This window comes from Buceros rhinoceros, unplaced genomic scaffold (assembly GCF_000710305.1).
Source record: "Buceros rhinoceros silvestris isolate BGI_N320 unplaced genomic scaffold, ASM71030v1 scaffold4334, whole genome shotgun sequence".
Lineage (NCBI taxonomy): Eukaryota > Metazoa > Chordata > Aves > Bucerotiformes > Bucerotidae > Buceros > Buceros rhinoceros.
In genome coordinates, this window is record NW_010408673.1 from 72,022 (window position 1) to 91,270 (window position 19,249).

The 19,249-nt window shown below is 36.9% G+C and overlaps 1 protein-coding gene across 1 annotated transcript in view; it reads right to left on the minus strand.

Annotated features, from left to right (window-relative positions):
• The window catches only part of EMC2 (ER membrane protein complex subunit 2), a 38,315-nt gene that overhangs the window by 3,941 nt on the left and 15,125 nt on the right, over positions 1 to 19,249 (minus strand). The window contains exons 5-9 of the mRNA XM_010134937.1: positions 9,985 to 10,070; positions 9,755 to 9,814; positions 7,223 to 7,304; positions 5,983 to 6,093; positions 3,483 to 3,587 (exon numbers count right to left, since the gene is read on the minus strand). Coding sequence (XP_010133239.1) covers positions 3,483 to 3,587; positions 5,983 to 6,093; positions 7,223 to 7,304; positions 9,755 to 9,814; positions 9,985 to 10,070 — 444 coding nt within the window. The remainder of the gene's footprint in view (positions 1 to 3,482; positions 3,588 to 5,982; positions 6,094 to 7,222; positions 7,305 to 9,754; positions 9,815 to 9,984; positions 10,071 to 19,249) is intronic.

Here is a 19,249-nt window from a genome sequence, read left to right on the forward strand (position 1 = left end):
AATGCTGTAACGGCTTCCATGGGCAGAAGCGATCAAGGTTTCATCCTTAGTTCCAAAAGATGACAATTTCCAACCGCGCGACACGCTAAGGGAGTGACAAATAGACTAAACGCTATTTGCTGTAGCAGCTGGATGTTGGGAGTCTCTGACATAACACCCTGGAGAGGCCAAACCCTTCTAAAGCCATGTAACAAGCTCAGTAGGCTTGGGGTGGGGCAGTCCTGTCTGTCACTAGAGCTTCTTGTGGTACTTGTCTGAAGAGGAAGGTGGTGTTCACGCCATTTACTAGCCAAATCCTAACTTGGGCACTTAGGTTTTCTGTACAGCTAAATTCCCTCTACAATTCCAGTGAGATACAGTGCTCTCCACTTTATGTCCTAAACAGCTAAGAAGACCAGCTGAGGTATGCAACTTATCACAAAGTATGAAGTCACAAAGAAGTTATGACATATGTTTTATATATAAGCTAGTGGTGTTAACGTGATCTGTTCTGGTAAGCATCAACCAAAAATGCTTAATGTAGGATGCAAAAGAGCTCCTCAGAAACAGTGGAATTGCACTTTCCAGTAAAACAAACAAACCCCAAATAAACTCACAAAAAACAAAAAGCCCCCTCACCCAGAAAAACTCCCAAGACCATCACCACTCCCAATACAAGTCATATTTTGATTAGAGCTATTGTGATGTTAACAGAAAGCCATGTAGAGAGCAAAAAAAGAAATAAAGGGAAAAAAGCACAAGCTTATCTGGCTGTGAGTCAAGTAACTACAAACTTTAAACTTTCATTATATTTAGAACCAGGAGATGCTGATTTCTAGGTCTTAATCTTGGTACGTCACCATCCCATAGCCACCACCGGTTTTACATTTCCATCCTGATGCACCCTGAAAGGGGCTGCTTCCCCGAAGTGCTAACAGATTTCTACTGGTGCTTTGAACTGGAAACATCAGTCATAATGACTTAAAACGTGTTCAAAAACCCTCTAATCTAAGCAGTTTATTTTATTAAGATGCAAAAAACGGAATAATATTTTTCACTCAAAATTCACACATCTTTTAAAACCTATTTTTTTTATCAGCGGCAAATCCACTGTGTATTCTGTTCTTCAAGGGGTATTTCTGTAGTGGATTTGGTTTGTTGTTTTTTTTCTAAGTGCTGCAGTACTTGGGTTTTCCATCAATATTGTGCCTACAGGAATGACAGACATACTGAAGTCAAAAGAAGTCCTGCTTATTCATGGGAAATGAGACACACACCTTACTGTCATGAGCAGGTAAATGGTTTATGAATGAAAAGCAGGGAGTCATTTAAACAGCTGTGTTGGGTTTGTGTCTGGAGGGGTTTTGGTAGCAGAGGAGGGGGCTACTGGCCTGGCTCCTCTAAGAAACTTCAAAAAGCTCCTCCAGCACCAAGTCGGACTCACCTCCTGCCAAGGCCAAGCCAATCAGCATCCCTGTCACAAAAAGTTTCAGACTGAAAAACCTGTTGGGTGAGATACTTCGTTTTGGGAGCTCTTTTGTGTTGAAGAGTTGTGGGACATGACAGAGACAGCCATGTAGACACTGAGATCAGTGAGGAAGGAGTGGGGGAGGCACACCAGAGCAGCCATTCCCCTCTGGGCCAGATGAGGTGAGATGCCAGGCTGAGCCCTTGCAGCCCTCAGAGGTTCAAGGTGGGAGAGAATCCCAACTGCAGCCTATGGAGGACCCCATGCCAGACCAGGAGTCCGCTCCCAAAGAAGGTCATGACTCTGAGGGCAGCCCCGGCTGGAGCAGTCTGTCACTGGGAGGACTGCAGCCCATGGAAGCCATCCACACTGGCAGAAGTTTGTGGAGGAGTGTCTCCCATGGGAGGGATGTCATATGGCAACAGAGGAGGACTGTGAGGAGTCCTCCCCGAGGAGGGAGGAGCAGCAGAAACAACACGGAGCAGAGAGGGACTGACTGCAACTCCCTGCACTGCTGGGTGGAAGGAGGTAGCAGAGCTGAGCCTGGGAAGAGGGGAAGGTGATTTTAAGATCTGATTGTATTTCTCACTGTCCTACTCTGATTCAATTGGTAAATTGGTGGTGGTATTGTTGTTTAAATTAAATTGATTTTGTTTTGCCAAGTCAACTCTTGTCTTTTGTCCGTGCCCATCGTTAGTGATTGTGCCCTCCATGCCCTTTGTCTCGACCCTTGAGTCTTTTTTTGTATTTTCTCCTCTCCATTCCATCAGAGGGAGGTAGGAGTGAGCAAGTGGCTGCGTGGTGCTTTATTGCCAGCTGAGTGGGCTTAAACCAGGACAACAGCAAAATAGACTTCAGGCACACAAGTATTAAATGCTTAATTATGTCCTCAAGGATATAGTATTCTTCACTGTAAAGTACAGTCAGAAGCTATAGGGCCAGTCAGGGGAATTGGAAAATAATTCAAAGTTGTAACACATCCAAAACACATCAGCCACAAGAAGCTGCACTCTTGGCAATGATCTGACATACAATGTATTAAGAAAACTGCATTTGCCATAAAAAAAATCCTATTTTAATTTCATCATAGATGGAGCTGGTCAAAAGGCCATTTGATAGTATTAACTGTGAAACAGTAGCACCAAGAGAAAAATTAAATACTGGGTACTGATACTGAAATATTAGAAAGAGAAAGGAGAGTTACACGCATGTATAGTCCTTGCACTTAACACCAACACTTTTGCTCAAAAAAAGTTCTGAGGAGAACTGGATAGTATGATGTTCATGTTCAGGAATACTTTTACATGAACTTTGACTAGTAGATCATTAAAGACAGTTGTAAGGAAGTCAAATAGAAATACTATGTTTAGGATGCACAGACAGCAGAACCTGTGAGTAAAAACCTGTTTCATTCACAGTTACAGAAAAAATACAGAGGCTTATTAATACAAAAGCAAATATAGATGTTTATGCATAACTTTTCAAATGGCTGAAAAGACACCTAACGACTTCAGTAAGCTTTGACTGTGACCTACAAAAGATGTTTTCACAATTCAGTGGGCACTATTCTATAAAACTATGTAAAATGAACTTCAATCACAATTACTAAGGTAATTATTAGGAACACCATTAAATATGATTTTGAAAGGTCAGAATAAACTGAAGGAAAATAAAATTCCAGAATTTTCTTTTGTTTTCTCACTCTAAGAATTTTAGTTTCATTAAAATATTTAGCTGTGAAACTGAGTCTTGGAGGCCAACACTGCACTAGTATACATTCAATTTAATACATTTAATGTTAGTAGAAAAAAATCTGTTTAAAGCTAGTAAGTAAATAATACTAATTAGTAACTGTAAAATATCAACCTTATATTACTTAAGGTTTCCAGGAAATAAACCAGAAATAGAATGCAAAAAATTCAAGCAAATTATGCTGATCTACACATCATTTCTAACCTCTTGAACAAGAGCTGGTTAAGTGCAGAAATGAACTACAGAGCATGTTAAGAGTATCACAAAACAATGATGTACTAACCTGGTATGCTCTATTTATTTGGTTAGCTGCCCAGCTGGCATATTTCATGTTATCTTTTTTCATTTTTGCACTTGCTTTTGGATTGGAAGCGATATGGCTGGCAGACTAGAAATACAAAAATAAAAACAGTGTAACTATAAAATATATGTGCATGAAATAAACTGAGAGCATCCAGCACCTTTGCATTCACAGCCCCCTGCACAGCAATAGTGAAAAAAGAAAAAATAAAACCAGTTACTGGTAAACAGCAGCCATTTAAGAATTAGCAAAACTTGTTACACAGTTGTTTGTTCTAATTTAAGCTAAACTAGACTTCAGTTCAGTTGTGTACCGAGGCAGGAACCAAACCAGGACGTGATCAGCTAGTCCAATTTGTTTTTCCGAAAGTGAGAGTTATAAAATAGTTTTCCCTATTCAATTTATTACTAGAGATGATATAATATACATCACTTGTGTGTGCAAACTGTCGTTAAAAACAGGACACTTTTCCCTGTGGTATCAGAAAACACATTTTAAAACCAGGTAAGGCTCATAATATATACATAAACTATGCCCATCTTTGCCTGAAAAAAAATAAAGATTACTAAGAACAAAACTCATCTCAGAGACTTTTCCACTTACATAAATACTGCCACTTTGCAAGGCATTACTGCTACTCCCTCCCAGAACATCCTTCTGAGTGCAAAAGTACTTGAACGCAAAGAACCGCAGAACCCAACTCTCCCCTATCAATGATGAACCTCCAGAGAAGTTTTAAAAAGGAGCATGGAAGCAAATGTCTACATAAATACATTTCAAACTCAAAGAACATTCCCTTTCAACTATTTCCCTCAAACTACTTCCAGAAATGGGAGGAGAGTGGTATCGTCCAAGAAGCAGCTTCCACAAAGCTCAGAAACACATTCTCTGAAGGCATGCCCACGTGAACTGGTGACCTAGTACAGTGTCAGGATCTTAAGACGAGGTTTTCTGAATTCAATGACGTACTGACCAGTTTCCTCAGCAGATACAGCTGAAAGCCTTTGTGGAGAATTTACCAGAGTTATGGACATTCTTTAGGGAACCAGAAATGCGGGGCATGTCTGTCAAGTACAAAAGCAGCAGCCACAGCAAAACCAGATCCTAAAGCCTGGAAACAGCATTACAAAGAAATTAGGAGCCAAAGAGTAGATACAGAAGCAGCGATGGCAAGCTGTGCTTGCAAAAAGCACCTAGTGAAAAGCAACAGAAGACAGACGAGAAAAACTGAGGAACTGAAACAGCACATCTGCATTTTTTGCAGCCATGAACTTGCATTAGGCAAATCGGGGCTTAAGTGCATGAATTTCAGGCACTGCCAAAAAAAAAAGTTTCTCAAATGCTTGGGTCATATTAGCTCAAGGTTGCAAGCCAGATCACCATAGATAAGAGGCTCTAAGTCTACTTTACAAACTGAAAATAACAGGCAGGACGTAAGATCTGACAGAGGACAAGCCAAGATTGGCCATAATAAAACCCCAGGTGTGTTCTCGAATCAGTGCAGAAGTCTATTATGTATACACACCTCAAAAATCAGATTAGGCCAGTAAACTTACTCCTAAAAACCTAAACAACCTAAGGAACAGCAAGGACCCAGTCTTTTCTCCCTGAACATACAATCACCAACCCAAGAAACAGCAGATAGGCTAAGAAGATTAGGTGCAAGTCCCTTTGAGTCTTAAAGGTGATGCCTAACAAGTACTTGAAAGGAAGCTCCTATTATCTGGTATTTATAGGAAGCCTTGATGTTACTTGCCTTACCTCTGTAAACTGCCTCCCTACTAAAGGGAGGAAAAAGGGTGGCCTGGAATTAAAAAAAAAACAAAAAACCGAAACAGGAAACCTTTCTGGTTTTGTCCCTAAAAATGATCTAAAGTCTAAGATGTAAAGCAACATCTTTAATACAGACCTTGGTATATTTCGAGAAACTGATGAAGTGGTGGCCAGTACATGCTACCCATAGTTACTGTGGTCATGGCCACACTCCAGCCAACAATGCTGTGCAAGCTAAAGACTAATTTTGAAATTGAAAGTAGAAAGTTGCATTTAGACACTGGAGCGAGGAAAAGAGAAAGAAAATAATGCAGGCTGGTTTTAAAAAAGCAACAACAACAAAAGAAAGGAAAAAAAAAAAGCAGTCATCATACTGTGCTGGTGCTCTTCAGTAGTTCACCATCCTCTAGAGAGACGTATGACTTTAAATTCTTTTACGAGTGGTTACCTTCACATGCCAATAATTCTAATTCTTTGGCAAACTTGGGCAAACCTTAAAGGTTAAGAGCACTTCAAATAAGGAGCACTTACTGGCATAAAATTGTCCGTACTCAGTATTTTAAAACAGTGTTAATAATCTGAGCTATTAAGTTAAACTGAAATAAAAATAATAAAAAACCCCAAACAGCAAATGATGAAAGATAATACATATGCATAAAACCATATTCAAAACAATAACATGGAAAATACAAAATATAATCAAGCTTACCATGTAAAGACCAAACAAAGCTCTCATATTTCTGTTGTTAAGCTTCAGTGCTTGTGCAAAATACTTTCTTGATAGCTCGAGGTTTTCAAGTCCCCCTTGAGTGTATTTAACCTGTAAAAATTGTAAGTTCCTGAAACTTGCACGTCTTCCATACCTCAGACATTCAGTACTAAAGCAAAGACATTATGAAACTGCACTTCATGTTTGTTTCGCATGGTATCTCAAATCAGGTGAGTCCAAAGGCCAAATATTGGCTTGGGGAAAATCCAAGCTAATTTCAATATGCAAATTTTAAAATATTTAACTACATGAGAAAAAAAAGCCAGCATTAATTAATTAATTACTACAAGAATAAAAGTGATTATTTTGCACCTATACATACTTCCAACTTTGGAATAGTCTCTTATGAAAAGTAACACAAACTTTAAAGGGAAATTCTGACTGCTCTAAATCCGTGCTAACTCTACATTCCTTTGGCACAGCATTACACTAGTGCACAAAACAACACAATGCCTTTCACTACCTGTTCAACTGCAAAATAGCACACAAAGTTTAGATGATCACTCCACTGTTTTTCTATTCATTTTGCCTGCTATTAGATCAACAGAAAGAGGGATGAACACCAGAAGACATGCTTCAGAGTCTTCCTACCAGAAAGTTATTCAGACTTTCATGTTTTAATGTTAACCCAACTTTACTTCTGTTAACAAAACAAACAAAATCATTCTAAGCAGTTAACAGTATAATTTAGGAAAAAAATAATATGCATCTGGAAAAAAAGGCGCGCAAATGCCTAAAAACCTTGAGCTAAAACTTCTAAGGGCCCTCTCTCCCCCAAGTGCTCTTTCAGGCAAAAATTCCTCTGTGGATTCCAAGATCTGGCTCCACAATAACAGCCAATACATCATAACCTTGCAGGCAGCATTGTTGTGGAAAAGCTTAACTTCTCATGCACTTAATATGAAAAGCACATAAACACTTCAACAAAAATAGTTTATTTAAAAAAAAAATTATCTTCAGTAATTCCTGCCATTACTCTTATATTTAGCTTAGTAACACTAAGCAAGGAAGCAGTTTTCTTAACTTGCTAAGTTCTAAGAGACATGAACATTCTCTGTGTATTCTTTTAAATCTCTTAGGGAAAAGTTAAAGAACACACTTTTATTCTACTTTCTCCACTTCAGTAACTTAAAAACAGAGTATGTATTAAAACATAATTGATTTTTCTGAAAATACTTACTTCAGCATATTGCTGACAGTATAAGTGGTTGTGTGGATTAGTCATCATAAGCTCCTCTAAGCAGAAGGCAGCCTTGGCGTAGCTGAGGAATATGAAAAACAGTGACTAAAAAGTACACAGTTCTTTGCTTCAGTTTCTTCACAGAACAATAAAAGTCTTGGTTTTCCCAAAATAAGTTCATGTGATGCACAAGTGATAAAAATGTTTTATTTTAAAATCATGTTTGAAACCTCAAATTATTATTTCTATGTCATAGATAGTGGAAAAAATACAAAACATAATAGCCTAGTTATACATGGAACAGCTCATGGAAACATTTCATATGCTTATTTATTATTAGTAAGTGCTATTTCTTATCAACAACGTTGATGAGTAGCAACAGGCATCAGGAACTATAAGACACTTAATTCAAATGACAAAACAGTTCATTTTTTTCTACAAGAAAATTCCGCTACCTGAGGATTCATAAACTAAGCCACAGAGCAGAGCACTTACACTGTCAGTTAACTTCATCTGCTCACAGGCAACCACAGAAGTGAGACTGAAAAAACATACTAAGAACAGTTCTAAAAATCAACCAGTTCAAATCTTATCTGAAAATAGCATCACGCCAGGCCAGTTGGGCAACAACTTACTGCAAAAGAAAAGGCTAGTACTTAATTCTTTATTTGAAAGTTTTCAGAAAGAATTAAGAAGTCAAGCTCACAATGTAGGTTTATATAATTATAAAAACCTTAGCTTCATAGTCTTCAACTAATAGGATTTCCTGCATCATTTGCATCTTCTACAGACACGCGATAGCACTGTTGCAGTGTTTACATGATAGGATTCCAAGATTCAGAAACACAATGTTTATAATGACAACGTGGGTGGATACTTAGTATCAAAGTAAAAGCAATTTAGCAATTACGAGACAATATTAAACCATATAATCTGTAAAACATTATTTCTTAAAATTAGTATCTCGTGGTCTTCTCCTGTGCACATTATGATAGTCACGTATGTATTTCAAATATTAATTTGGAGATAAAAGGACAGCCACCACCTTCTCCAAAAGCAGGTGACACAGTCCTCACAATAGAAGATAGCAGAGATTTGAGACCTATATATAAACCTTGTACATTTAAGTGTGTTTTTGAATAATGGTAACAGCATGGTGATTTCACAAGCGAGACTAAATTTGTGACACTGATAAAACAAATAAGCCGATGAATTGTTTCCTTTTTTTAAAATTAACTTGTAGTTGCTTTTTAGCCAGGATTCCAATTTTTCCAAATTAATAATAATAAGTGATGCTTAGTACAGTGAGCACAGTCAAATTTTTCGATGAACTGTAGAAAAGTCTACATATTTTTTTTTTATTGGAATTACAGACCATGACAAGTACAAGCAAAAGCAATTCCTGTCTCAGGCTTTGTTACAGAATTTTGTAATAAAGATTATGGGAGAAAAAAAAACCAACAACCCCCCGAAACCCCAGTAATGGAATATGTATGTTTGCACCACACTATTAGTCACTTTTGTACTGACAGATTTGACAAGCTTAAATACGTTTCTAACATTTTTTTTTAAAATAACTATTTTCTTGGAAAAGTGGCTGGTGAATTTTCCAAAACATATGGAAATCTGGCTATCAAAATTCTAGATTATTCCTTAGGTCAGCATTTGAAAGAGCTTAATAATTATTTTCTTTGAGAATGGGGTAGAAGGAGAGGTGGTGGGGGAACAATTTTTTCATCACAGTGAGAATAGCTATTTCTTCCTTGAGGATTTGATTCTTTTACTGCTCTCTAGAAAGGAAGGAAGAAAAGAATGTGATACAATTCAGGCAGGGCTGAAGAACTAAAGAAGGGGGAAAAAAATACGCCTTTGGGTGGAGGTTAGAATTAATGCTGCAATATTAGAAAACTTGCACTAAGGCTTTGGGCTAATCCTCTCACATTGGGATTTCCTCCTGTCACTAGAGCAATAAAAAAAGCTAACAAACCCATTAAATATCCAATAAGCAAGTTACGACAACATTCAGCATTCTTGATTACATTGGGTTTTGTACCCAGGCGACCAAATGCCTCCCACTCTGGATCCATGTTTTGTTTTGTTTGTTTTTAAGGGTTACTAAAAGTTCTTGCAGAGGTAGGCTAGAAAAAAAATCAGAATATCAGTCGCTGTGATCAACTGATTTTGGAGGTATTCAAAATCTCTAACCAGTAAAAAAATCACTGGAATGAAAAATTATGGGAAGTGAGTGCTGTTCCCTGCTATACTCAAACCACTTCTTTTAAAATATTGGATTTAAAAAACATGACTGAAACGTACAGGTAATTAAGTGAACAGTTTCTGGTTTAAAATCAAATGACTTCTTAAAACATTTGGTAGTCAAATAAGGTTGGTAATTATTGTTGATGCCTGTTATATTGGAAAGGAGATAGAACACTTTCTAACACCAGTCCTTCAAAAAATCCCCGAGTCTTTGACTTACACAGAGTGGGTTTCAATTTAACAGTTTTTATGTGGACTTAGCAAACAACTTACTCATGTTCATTGATGTAAAGTTCTGCAAGTTCATGCCAAGCTTCTTGGTCTCCAACAAATCTGTATTGAGAAGACAAGATTGGAAAAAAGGAAGAAAAGAAAGAATGTGCAAGGGATTCCGTAAATGGCCAGCATGGAAGCAAAAGAGTAAATCAAATGCAAATTCCATTTTAATTAAAAAGATTTATGAGAATAGCAAAACACAATCCATATTCTTGTAAGACACTCACAGTTCCAGATACTCATTCAGCTCTCGGATGGCCTCAAGATTTTTCCCCTGGGCTTTTCGAATGGCAATCTTACGCTTTCTTGCTGCCTATGGGTTGACATTAATGAAGGATTAGGGTCTCATAATTCCCTGGGTTTTAGTAAAGAAAGCAATTTGACTGCAAATTATTTTCTCAATACCAGTGGAATTCCACTGCAAAGCCACTGGTAGGTTGAAGTTTATAAACATATCCTATGACATCCCACTGAGAGACTGAAAACCTCTTCTTACAATCACATTACGTATGCTTTTCTTTGGAGGCACAAACTGTATGCATTTTTCATTCAAATAAATGACTGTCCAGATTCTGATAATTACAAAACAGCAGGGGATGCTAATCTTCAGCCAGTCCAAAGACCCCCACCTTGTCATTCACAAGATCCATGACTATAGAGGAGAGATGGTGACAGAGTCAGAGAATGCCACAGATGTATCTTGGTTGCCACCGTATTAAAGATTTTTGTTGGAGCACCGAGTGCCATCTTTAATTAATGTTGAATACACCGCAATTTCATAAACAAGTCATCATTATTGGAACACGAAGTAGGCTCTTCAATGTAAAGGGAACACAAACCTGCCATTTCAATGGCAAAACAGAGCAGTAATTTGATATGTGGGTGGAAAATGTATTTCAACATAAAAAATACAAAAACAAGTGATAAGAATAATAATGTACTTAAATTTTGTACTCTGTAAGAGTTGTTACAGACCACCAGGAGAAAAGATACACAAAATTTTAATAGTTGATTATTCTGTACTTCAATCCAATATTCCAGTTTCTGAAGTATACTGCTTACAGCTCTCTAAAAGCAGTTTTCAGACCTTTAGGAGTTGTGAATCAAGATACCCTTGAGATGCAATACAAAACAATGGACATTTTCTCAGCAGTCTAACAGAGTTAGGAGCAAACAGCACTACACCTCGGCCAGCCTTGAAGAGATCAGATTGGGAATCTGGCAGAATGAAAGTACAACCAAATTCCTGTGTAACGTGTCTGAAAGAAGGAAAACCATCAGCCTCCTGCCTTGCTTATAACCCCTGTTCTCCTGGATCATCACAATTGCTATAGTCAGACACAAGAAGACAGATGGTCTCGTGCGTGATGATTATATGCCATTTTTCCACGACATAATATTAATGGAAAAAGCCAACTCCACAGTTTTCTGGTAACAAAGTCCCACTGCTTATTCCTCTCTTAGCTCTCATGCCATTTCATACCTTATAAAGAGGTTAAACAGTTGGGTATCAACTTACAGAAGACTCGACAGCACGGGAATACAAAACTCTTCAAGAAAACCTTTAACTATTTTAATCTTTTAATTTAAGATAGCTCTAAAATTAGTTTCTTCATTATATAACTTCCTAAGACTACAGTCACATATACCCTGAAAGAGTTACTGTACTTTTACAGTATTTTAAACATAACTATCCTCCTAAATAATTTCTTATTCTTTGATCATCATTTGAACAAATTAATTGCTTCCGGAAGAAGAGGAAAGTGTAAGGAGTATTTAAGTAAACTAGTTCAACCTACTAAAATGGCACAGCCAGAAACTCTTTTAATGAGAATTGTTGGTTTATTCCTTCCTTGGAGTCAACTCCTTCATCTCCCCCACATTCGATAAAAACTCAAATGAAAATTGCTCAAGTGAGGAAAAAATGTTTCACTCTTCTGCTTAAACGCAAGGCACAGGCAGAGAGACAATTCATCAGAATAATCAGGAGACAAATTAGGACACAGGTAATGTGGTAGTTTACCCACAGTCATTTTGTTTTCCACTGCTGCTTTGTGAAACTGCAACCTGTGAAGTTACATTCATCAAGGTACATTTATTGGAAGACATTTAGCTAAAAGCCAAAAATTACTCTGGAAAATTTAATTGCTGACCATATTTATCACTATAATAATAATACAAACCATTTATTTTACTTTTGAGGTATTAAAACAATAATTAAACTTCTTTTTTTTTAAATATAAAGAATAATCCTACATGCTTATCATATTGCTACTATTATAAACCCAACCCAACCCCAAACACACTGTTCTCTGTTACATTTTATGAAGAGGTCTCAAAGCATTTCACAAAGCAGGTCAGCATCCTTGCTATGGTGGGAACACCAGGGCAGTGTTAAACTCCCTGCCCAAGGCTGATACTCTACACAGCCCAGTGACCTGCCCACTGAGTCCGAAACATGAAAGGAGTGGAGGGAAGTGGGGATAACTGTGCACAGCCAAGGGAGCACATCACGCAATATAGCTTACAAAGACAGAAGGTTTTTTTCAGGTAACAGACTTTAAAATGTAGCTTTTGGGTTTAAATTTTGAAAAGAACTGATATTTTAAGATAAAACAATCACGAGACTGATCAAAACTAAACTGCTTTAGAACTGAAATAATGCTTAATATATAAAAATCAATCAATGAATGCATCTGACAACTTAACAGTCAACATAAACCACTCTTTTTTTTGTTGTTGTTTCTAATGTAAGTCCTTCAAACACATGCAGGTCAGTACTCCAAAAGAGTCTGGAAGCAGATTTTGTCCATGGCTGCTTTATTTCTTAACCACAGCACTCCCAAGTCATGTATATCACTGGAACCTCAAGACATTAATTTATGAAAAGCTACAACTATTTCTAGTCACAAATACAAACCAATGTTTATTAGATGGCAAGTATGCATCTAATGCAATCAAATAACGAGGATAAAGGGATTAGACGTAATAAACATGTTCTGACATTAGCACTTAGGAGTTAAACGAATTACATACACACTTGACTGAATTTATCTACTTCTAAACGGCACCAAATCCCACAACAATTCTTCAGAATTACACTTTTTTGTTTCTTATTTGAGGAAAAATATTATTTCCAACTTCCTTTTTCATCCATCTTCTTATCACCAAAAATAAGAGGCATCTGGGCTTAAGCTCTGCACTCTTCACTCTCAAATAAACCTTCAAAAATGCTGGGATAAGTTTATTTACAGAGAACTCTAAGTTTACAAAAAAAAAAAAAAAAAAAAGGCTCAGCCCCCCAAATCAGGGCTTTCACTCTCAAATAAACCTTCAAAAATGCTGGGATAAGTTTATTTACAGAGAACTCTAAGTTTACAAAAAAAAAAAAAAAAAAAGAGGCTCAGCCACTCAAATCAGTGCTGACATTCAGAGGATGTTCTGGCATTGAATTTTTGAAGTCTCTTTAAAACTGCTGGAAAGAAGTCAATGAGGATTTAGGGGTTTTTTAAAGCAATTACTAAGATTTTTCCTCACATAAATAAAATTGTAGCACAAATATTCTGAACACATTGCCAAGAGACGTACACATAGGTGTTCAGTACATCTGAATTACTCAGATCTGTGATTCTTAAGTGTGGTAAGACAGGTTAAAAACTAAAGACATGAAAACAAACTGCTGTTGTTTTTACCTACATTCACAGACTACTCTCCCATCTGACTTTCTAGTTTTTCTTCGAATCGTAAAGACTACCAATTTTTTTAAAATAAAACCTGAAATTCAATTACTCCAGTAGTCAACGCTTTAAAAAACACATGTATGAAAAGGCTTGCACTAAAATCAAGACATGGGCCTTCTGTGTGCTGTAAACTTGTAATTCTTGCTCTGATTTATATTGTCCTTGAGGTCCTATCTCGTTCCGTGTGTGTATCAGCTTCCTGCTCGGTGAGCTGGGGCTTGTGCTCAGTATGCTTCCTGAGCATCCTGAAGAAAGCAGTGCAACTACTGAGTATTTACACACATAGCATCAAATTTTCTTTATTTCTAAATAAAACAAAATGTTTTACTGTGCAGAACCACTGCCAACACTAATGACCACTTTACCAGGCAAAAAAAAAAATAGTTGTTTGATAAAGAAAGCCAGCCTCCCATCAATTCTACAGAAGCTTTACCTAGCATTTATTTCATATATCCAATTTACTACCTGCCTTAGTATCAGCTGATAAAAGAAAACCAGGTAATTTCATATGTTATGTTATGTTTCGGGCCTTTTTTTAGTAAAAATCTCACATTTCAAAATATAAGCTCATTTTTAGGGGACCGATTGCAAGATACTAAAAACTTACATAATGCAGAGTACAAATCTGTTCAATCATTAATTTCAGGTCCACTTGGAATATTCATGAGAAACATTTTTAACTACAAGATTTGAGGTTATTTTGCAATCTATGAAGCATACTAAAATAGTTGTAACAATCACATTACTAAAAATAGAAACTAACGTTCAAGAGTTACGTTTTGGTACTTCACATCACAAGAACATTAGGAACAATCTTGATACAAAACTGAACTCAATCCCCTTTCTCCTTCCACCTTAAATCAAAAGGAAAAAAACAAATTTTTAGTGCTGCAACAAGATCTGCAGTGTTCGACCACGCAGAACCTATGACATGGAATTTCCCTTATCAATTTTCCAGTTTAAAACAAAACACTAGAATGGTTATTGGCCGATTCTGTAAATCCAGCTTTCTTAATAGAAAGATATATGGCTTCTTAGAGAAACACTTATACCGTAATCCGTATCATATGGACTAAGGTACTTCAGTATGTCACAGATTTATTAAACAGTGAACCTTGCTAAGCTATTTCTTCTCAAGACTAATAATCCCCAACCTGGCACGAGAACTAATCCTCTGTTCATCATGATTCTTTTTAATTGGCATTAAGTAGACTCAAAGAGAAGTGAGGAGTTGAACATTTTTCAACTTCTGCATTTGATTAGTAAAACATACCAGAAGAGAGTCTAAGATTGTTCTAAATTTCATGGTTGCAAAAACAGTATTAGCAGGAGAATATTCAGGGACTGACACCTCCAAGAACAGAACAATTTCGTATCTGTATAACTGCTGCAGCTTTAAACAAATTATATTTTGCTTCTTAAAAATAAATCTTTTTATCAAGGACGTAACATTTTAGAAAATGTGCACTTTGTCTAAAAGTTAAACAAATTACAATGATTTCCTTCAAACTGCAATATGCAAATCAAAACAGAAGTGTAAACAGCTACAACAAAGATTGAGGGAAGGAATTACACAGATGTCAAAAAAATACCACATATAATCTGAATAAAACCACAATAATGAATGTACTTTTACCAGACTTAGAGTTTTTTCAAAGTTAACCATGGAAGACAGTTAAATCAGGCCAAATCTTGCAAATAAATTTATTGCAGGCACAGAGCTGCTGAGTTGAAGCTGGGCCTTTGGGATAACGTCAAAGCACAAGTAGCAATGGTGAACATAACTTTTTAGAGGATCCTAGGGGGAAATCCAATAAACAATAGCCCGTGAAGTCTAACCCTAGCACACAGCAAATTGGTAGAAGGCTAAAAATCTAAAGCCTGAAAAACGTAAGAAAAGTTATATACCAAAGAAGAGTAAGAACGGCTTACACAGAGGAAAGCAAGGCTTCTCTGATCTACTGGAGTTCTTCAAAGGCGTGTGGATGAATAAAGATCCGTTTCAAAGTCAACTGACTTAAAAACCAATTTCAACAAGATCTCTCACCCTGAAGGAAACTAAGCTGCCACAGTGTAAGAGAGGAAGATCTTCATTTGGATAAACAAATTAGTCAAAAGGTATAAAATAGAGCAGAGAAGAGTTCTTGTCTAAGGGTGGGTTCTCTGTGCTGAGAATCCCAGAGTTGCCTGTACTGAAAACTACTGCTCAGTATCTTCGGAGTGAACTAACAAGAAAATTAACAGTTATGTGCTAAAGTTAACAGATAATGAGTTATGTAAGTATAAAGAACAAAAGTAAACTGCAAAGAATGGCATTCACAACAGTGAATGACAGTATGATAAAACAGCCCCTGAAACTCAATCTAGATAAAGGGTTTCATATAAAATAAACCAATACTTATTTAACATACACAGAAAAGCTTTCTGAATATGCCCAGTTAGGAAGGAGATGCTGGAGTTGCAATAAACAGTTCTGTAAAATATCAGTTCAATGTTTAGAAGAGGTCTTAAAAAAACAAACAAAAAAATGCCCCAAACCTCAAAACTCACAGCACTGTGACTCTGGAATCACCAGAAAAGAATACAGAAGAGAACACATCAGTGCCACACATCACTATAATTCCATAACGCTCTTACACTTTTAATACTGACTACAGTTGTTCTCTCCTTCCTCAACCACATACAGAAAACAAACAGAAAGGACACTCAGAACAGCAGCAGGGCTTCAGGGAACAGAATGGCAATAAGAATTGCTGGACAGATGAGGACTTCACAGCTTAGTGGGAAGAAAAATAGAAAAGATCCCTAACATCATGAGCATGAATAAAGTGAACGGAAAACATCTGTTGACTGTAACTGACAGATTAGGGGTATCAAATAAAATTGTTTGACTGAAGGTGTTTTGGGGGGAAAAAGTGGAAAAATTTGTCCAATCCATTAATAAATTACGAAATTAAATTTCATTTCTGAATGATGTTGTAGACACACACACACGTCAAACTCACACAAGTTCAAAACGCAGTTAAAAAGCCCAGAACAACACAGAAAATTAACGAAAAACCATTAAAAACAACTTCCGACATGGGAGAACTGTAACATAAGATGAATACGAGCCCAGAACAACACAGAAAATTAATGAAAAACCATTAAAAACAACTTCTGACATGGGAGAACTGTAACATAAGATGAATACAAACTGGCTGAACAGACCAGAGCATACTGTGATTGCCCTGTCCTTAAAGAATTCTCCCAGTATCTGCCATTGATCGTTGGCAGAAACAGGCAAAGTAAAATGGACTTTTGGCATGTCTCCAGTATAGTTGTTCTAATGTACTCAAGGAACAAAAATTTCCACCAACACTTAGAAGTGCTATGCTCACAGAAGTAAAACATAGGAAAAATGTTGGAACTGCACTCTGCTCTCTCACTTCACTGACCATGACTGAACAAGAAGAAAAAAACCCCAAACCTCACAAAGGTAAATCATGTTCTGTCAAAAGAAGAAAACACTTCTTTAGGATCCACATTGTGAGTCTCCAGCTTTACCATTAGTCCTTCTTGGGGACTATATGAAACAGCAGCTGCAGCTCTTCACAACTCTCGCCAACTCCATCCTGCATCAGACACAGTGTCTTAACTGTCTTTTTTAATTTCCTTTAAAACTACCACCACATATATTTAAGTTTAGGACTAGTTGTGTCTTTCCTGGCAGTGCAATATATTTAATGAAACATACATACGTCACCTCAGAAAATTCTGCCTATTAGGAGATGCTTCATCTGGTGAGCAATTTTCCTTTTTGCAACTTAAACCATCAGATACACGTACAAAGCTGCCAAGAACTTCATACAATGTCTCTATTCAAAATGTATGCACAGCTACTGCAGAAGTTATAAGGAATTACCACTGTTCAGAGGATAAATAGATAGTGCACAAATAGACTCAGCACTCATTACTCTGATCTTATTTTGTACAGACAAGGAACTGAGGAAAAGAAGTTACCTATACAGTCAAGATGGTAGTAATGCACAATGACAGATAGAGATGCTAGGAAGAATGAACTCAGATATTCATGACATGTAATTATGTATATTTATGTAATACTAAGTACTAAGATTTTGCTCTGCATCTTTCTAGTCTTCAACCACTTACTGTGCCTCTTCTGATACATGTCTAGCTTGGCTAGAAAAAGAATCTCATAATAGTATGGGAAAGTGCAACTTCATGTGACCATACACACACACTTGTTCCTGTCCACTCCCATAAACAAGAGTTGTTAGTGAAGTATTTTACAAACCCTGAAAGACAACAGCTTCACCCAGAACACTATCCTGTTCTTAAAATCCTAATTTTTAATTCTTCGTTTACACAATTATACTACTAGATTCGTTAATGAGATTATCCACATGCCCTGAGCTCAGCAAGCATACACAGTATCTTGTATTAAAGCTTAGTTGAAAAAGCAGCAAGAAAAACCGCAGAAGAATTACCTCAATAAAGACATCAGATTTTCTGTGGATTAGAACTAAGGCAGGACTTTGTGCCTTATCTCAGTTTCCCCTGGTGCTGACTAAGTGCTCTGCAATATTCTTGATGCTTGAGTTGAAGAATCAGGAAAAACTGCAGATGCACTAGGATGACATTGGAGTGGGTTAAACACCAGCCTAAGTCTTGAGCATGTGAACAAAATTTCCTTTCTCATCATCAATCTTCTTTGCACTCCTGGACAAGCCACCTCAAGAAGGGCTGGACTGACAACAATATTTAGCTGTCTAATTAAAATAAATAAATAAATGAGTCTATATTCAAGTTGCTCCCCCAAAAGTAGAATCTTTGCCAAGGTAACGTAACACAAAAAGGAATTCAACTTAATGATACAGACATATATATACAGTTTAAAAACTCCTGATTTAATTTTCATTACAGAATTTTAATCATAGTCAAAGAGCTAACTGCCTGCTTAGGAATTAAGTCCTAAATAATTTTGCTTTCATGTTCTCTCTGTATGTAAAATGTCAGTATTATTTCATCTCCCATGGCTGCTGTGGGACAATGAGAAAAAAAAATGCATTCAAGATACTACTTCCATTTGTAAGGTTCTTATGTATAATCCCCATTCTCAGAATCGGGGACTTAATGTGTCACATAGAACATATGGATATATCCATTCCAGGCAAATTTCCTACTGAGTATCACACAAGCAATCTATTTGAAACACAAACCTTAATGCAGTACCCAGACCACTGATGAAGATACTGCCAACAGTGGGAAGATCAATTTGTGGTTTAAAAATGTCTACAGTTCGAATGTGGCACATTACATTTCACACTGTGATACTGTATCAGAGTCTAGCCACTGTTACCTGAATTTACAGAGGATACAGCTCAACAATAACTCCTCACTTCAAAAGACTACCCATCATTTTAAGGGCAGGCAGATTCTGGCATTTTTTAAACAGCACGTTTGAGCATTTAGCTTTATCTCCAAAAGGTATGAATCATACCTGGGTTTTCTTCAGTGAAAGAATAGAAACTCTGTCTTGCAGAACCACAAGTTTGGTTACTTGCAGCATTCAAATGGTATATGCCTTCACGATTAGAGCTGAAACAGTTACTGACAGAACTAATACACACCAGGTACTACAGGGGACAAATGACATTTCACCAGGAGGTCTCAAAGTTACTTACTGACAGCAGAAAATGCAGTGCCTGAAGGCAAAAATACTGGTTTGGGGTTTTTTTTTTAAGTAAAA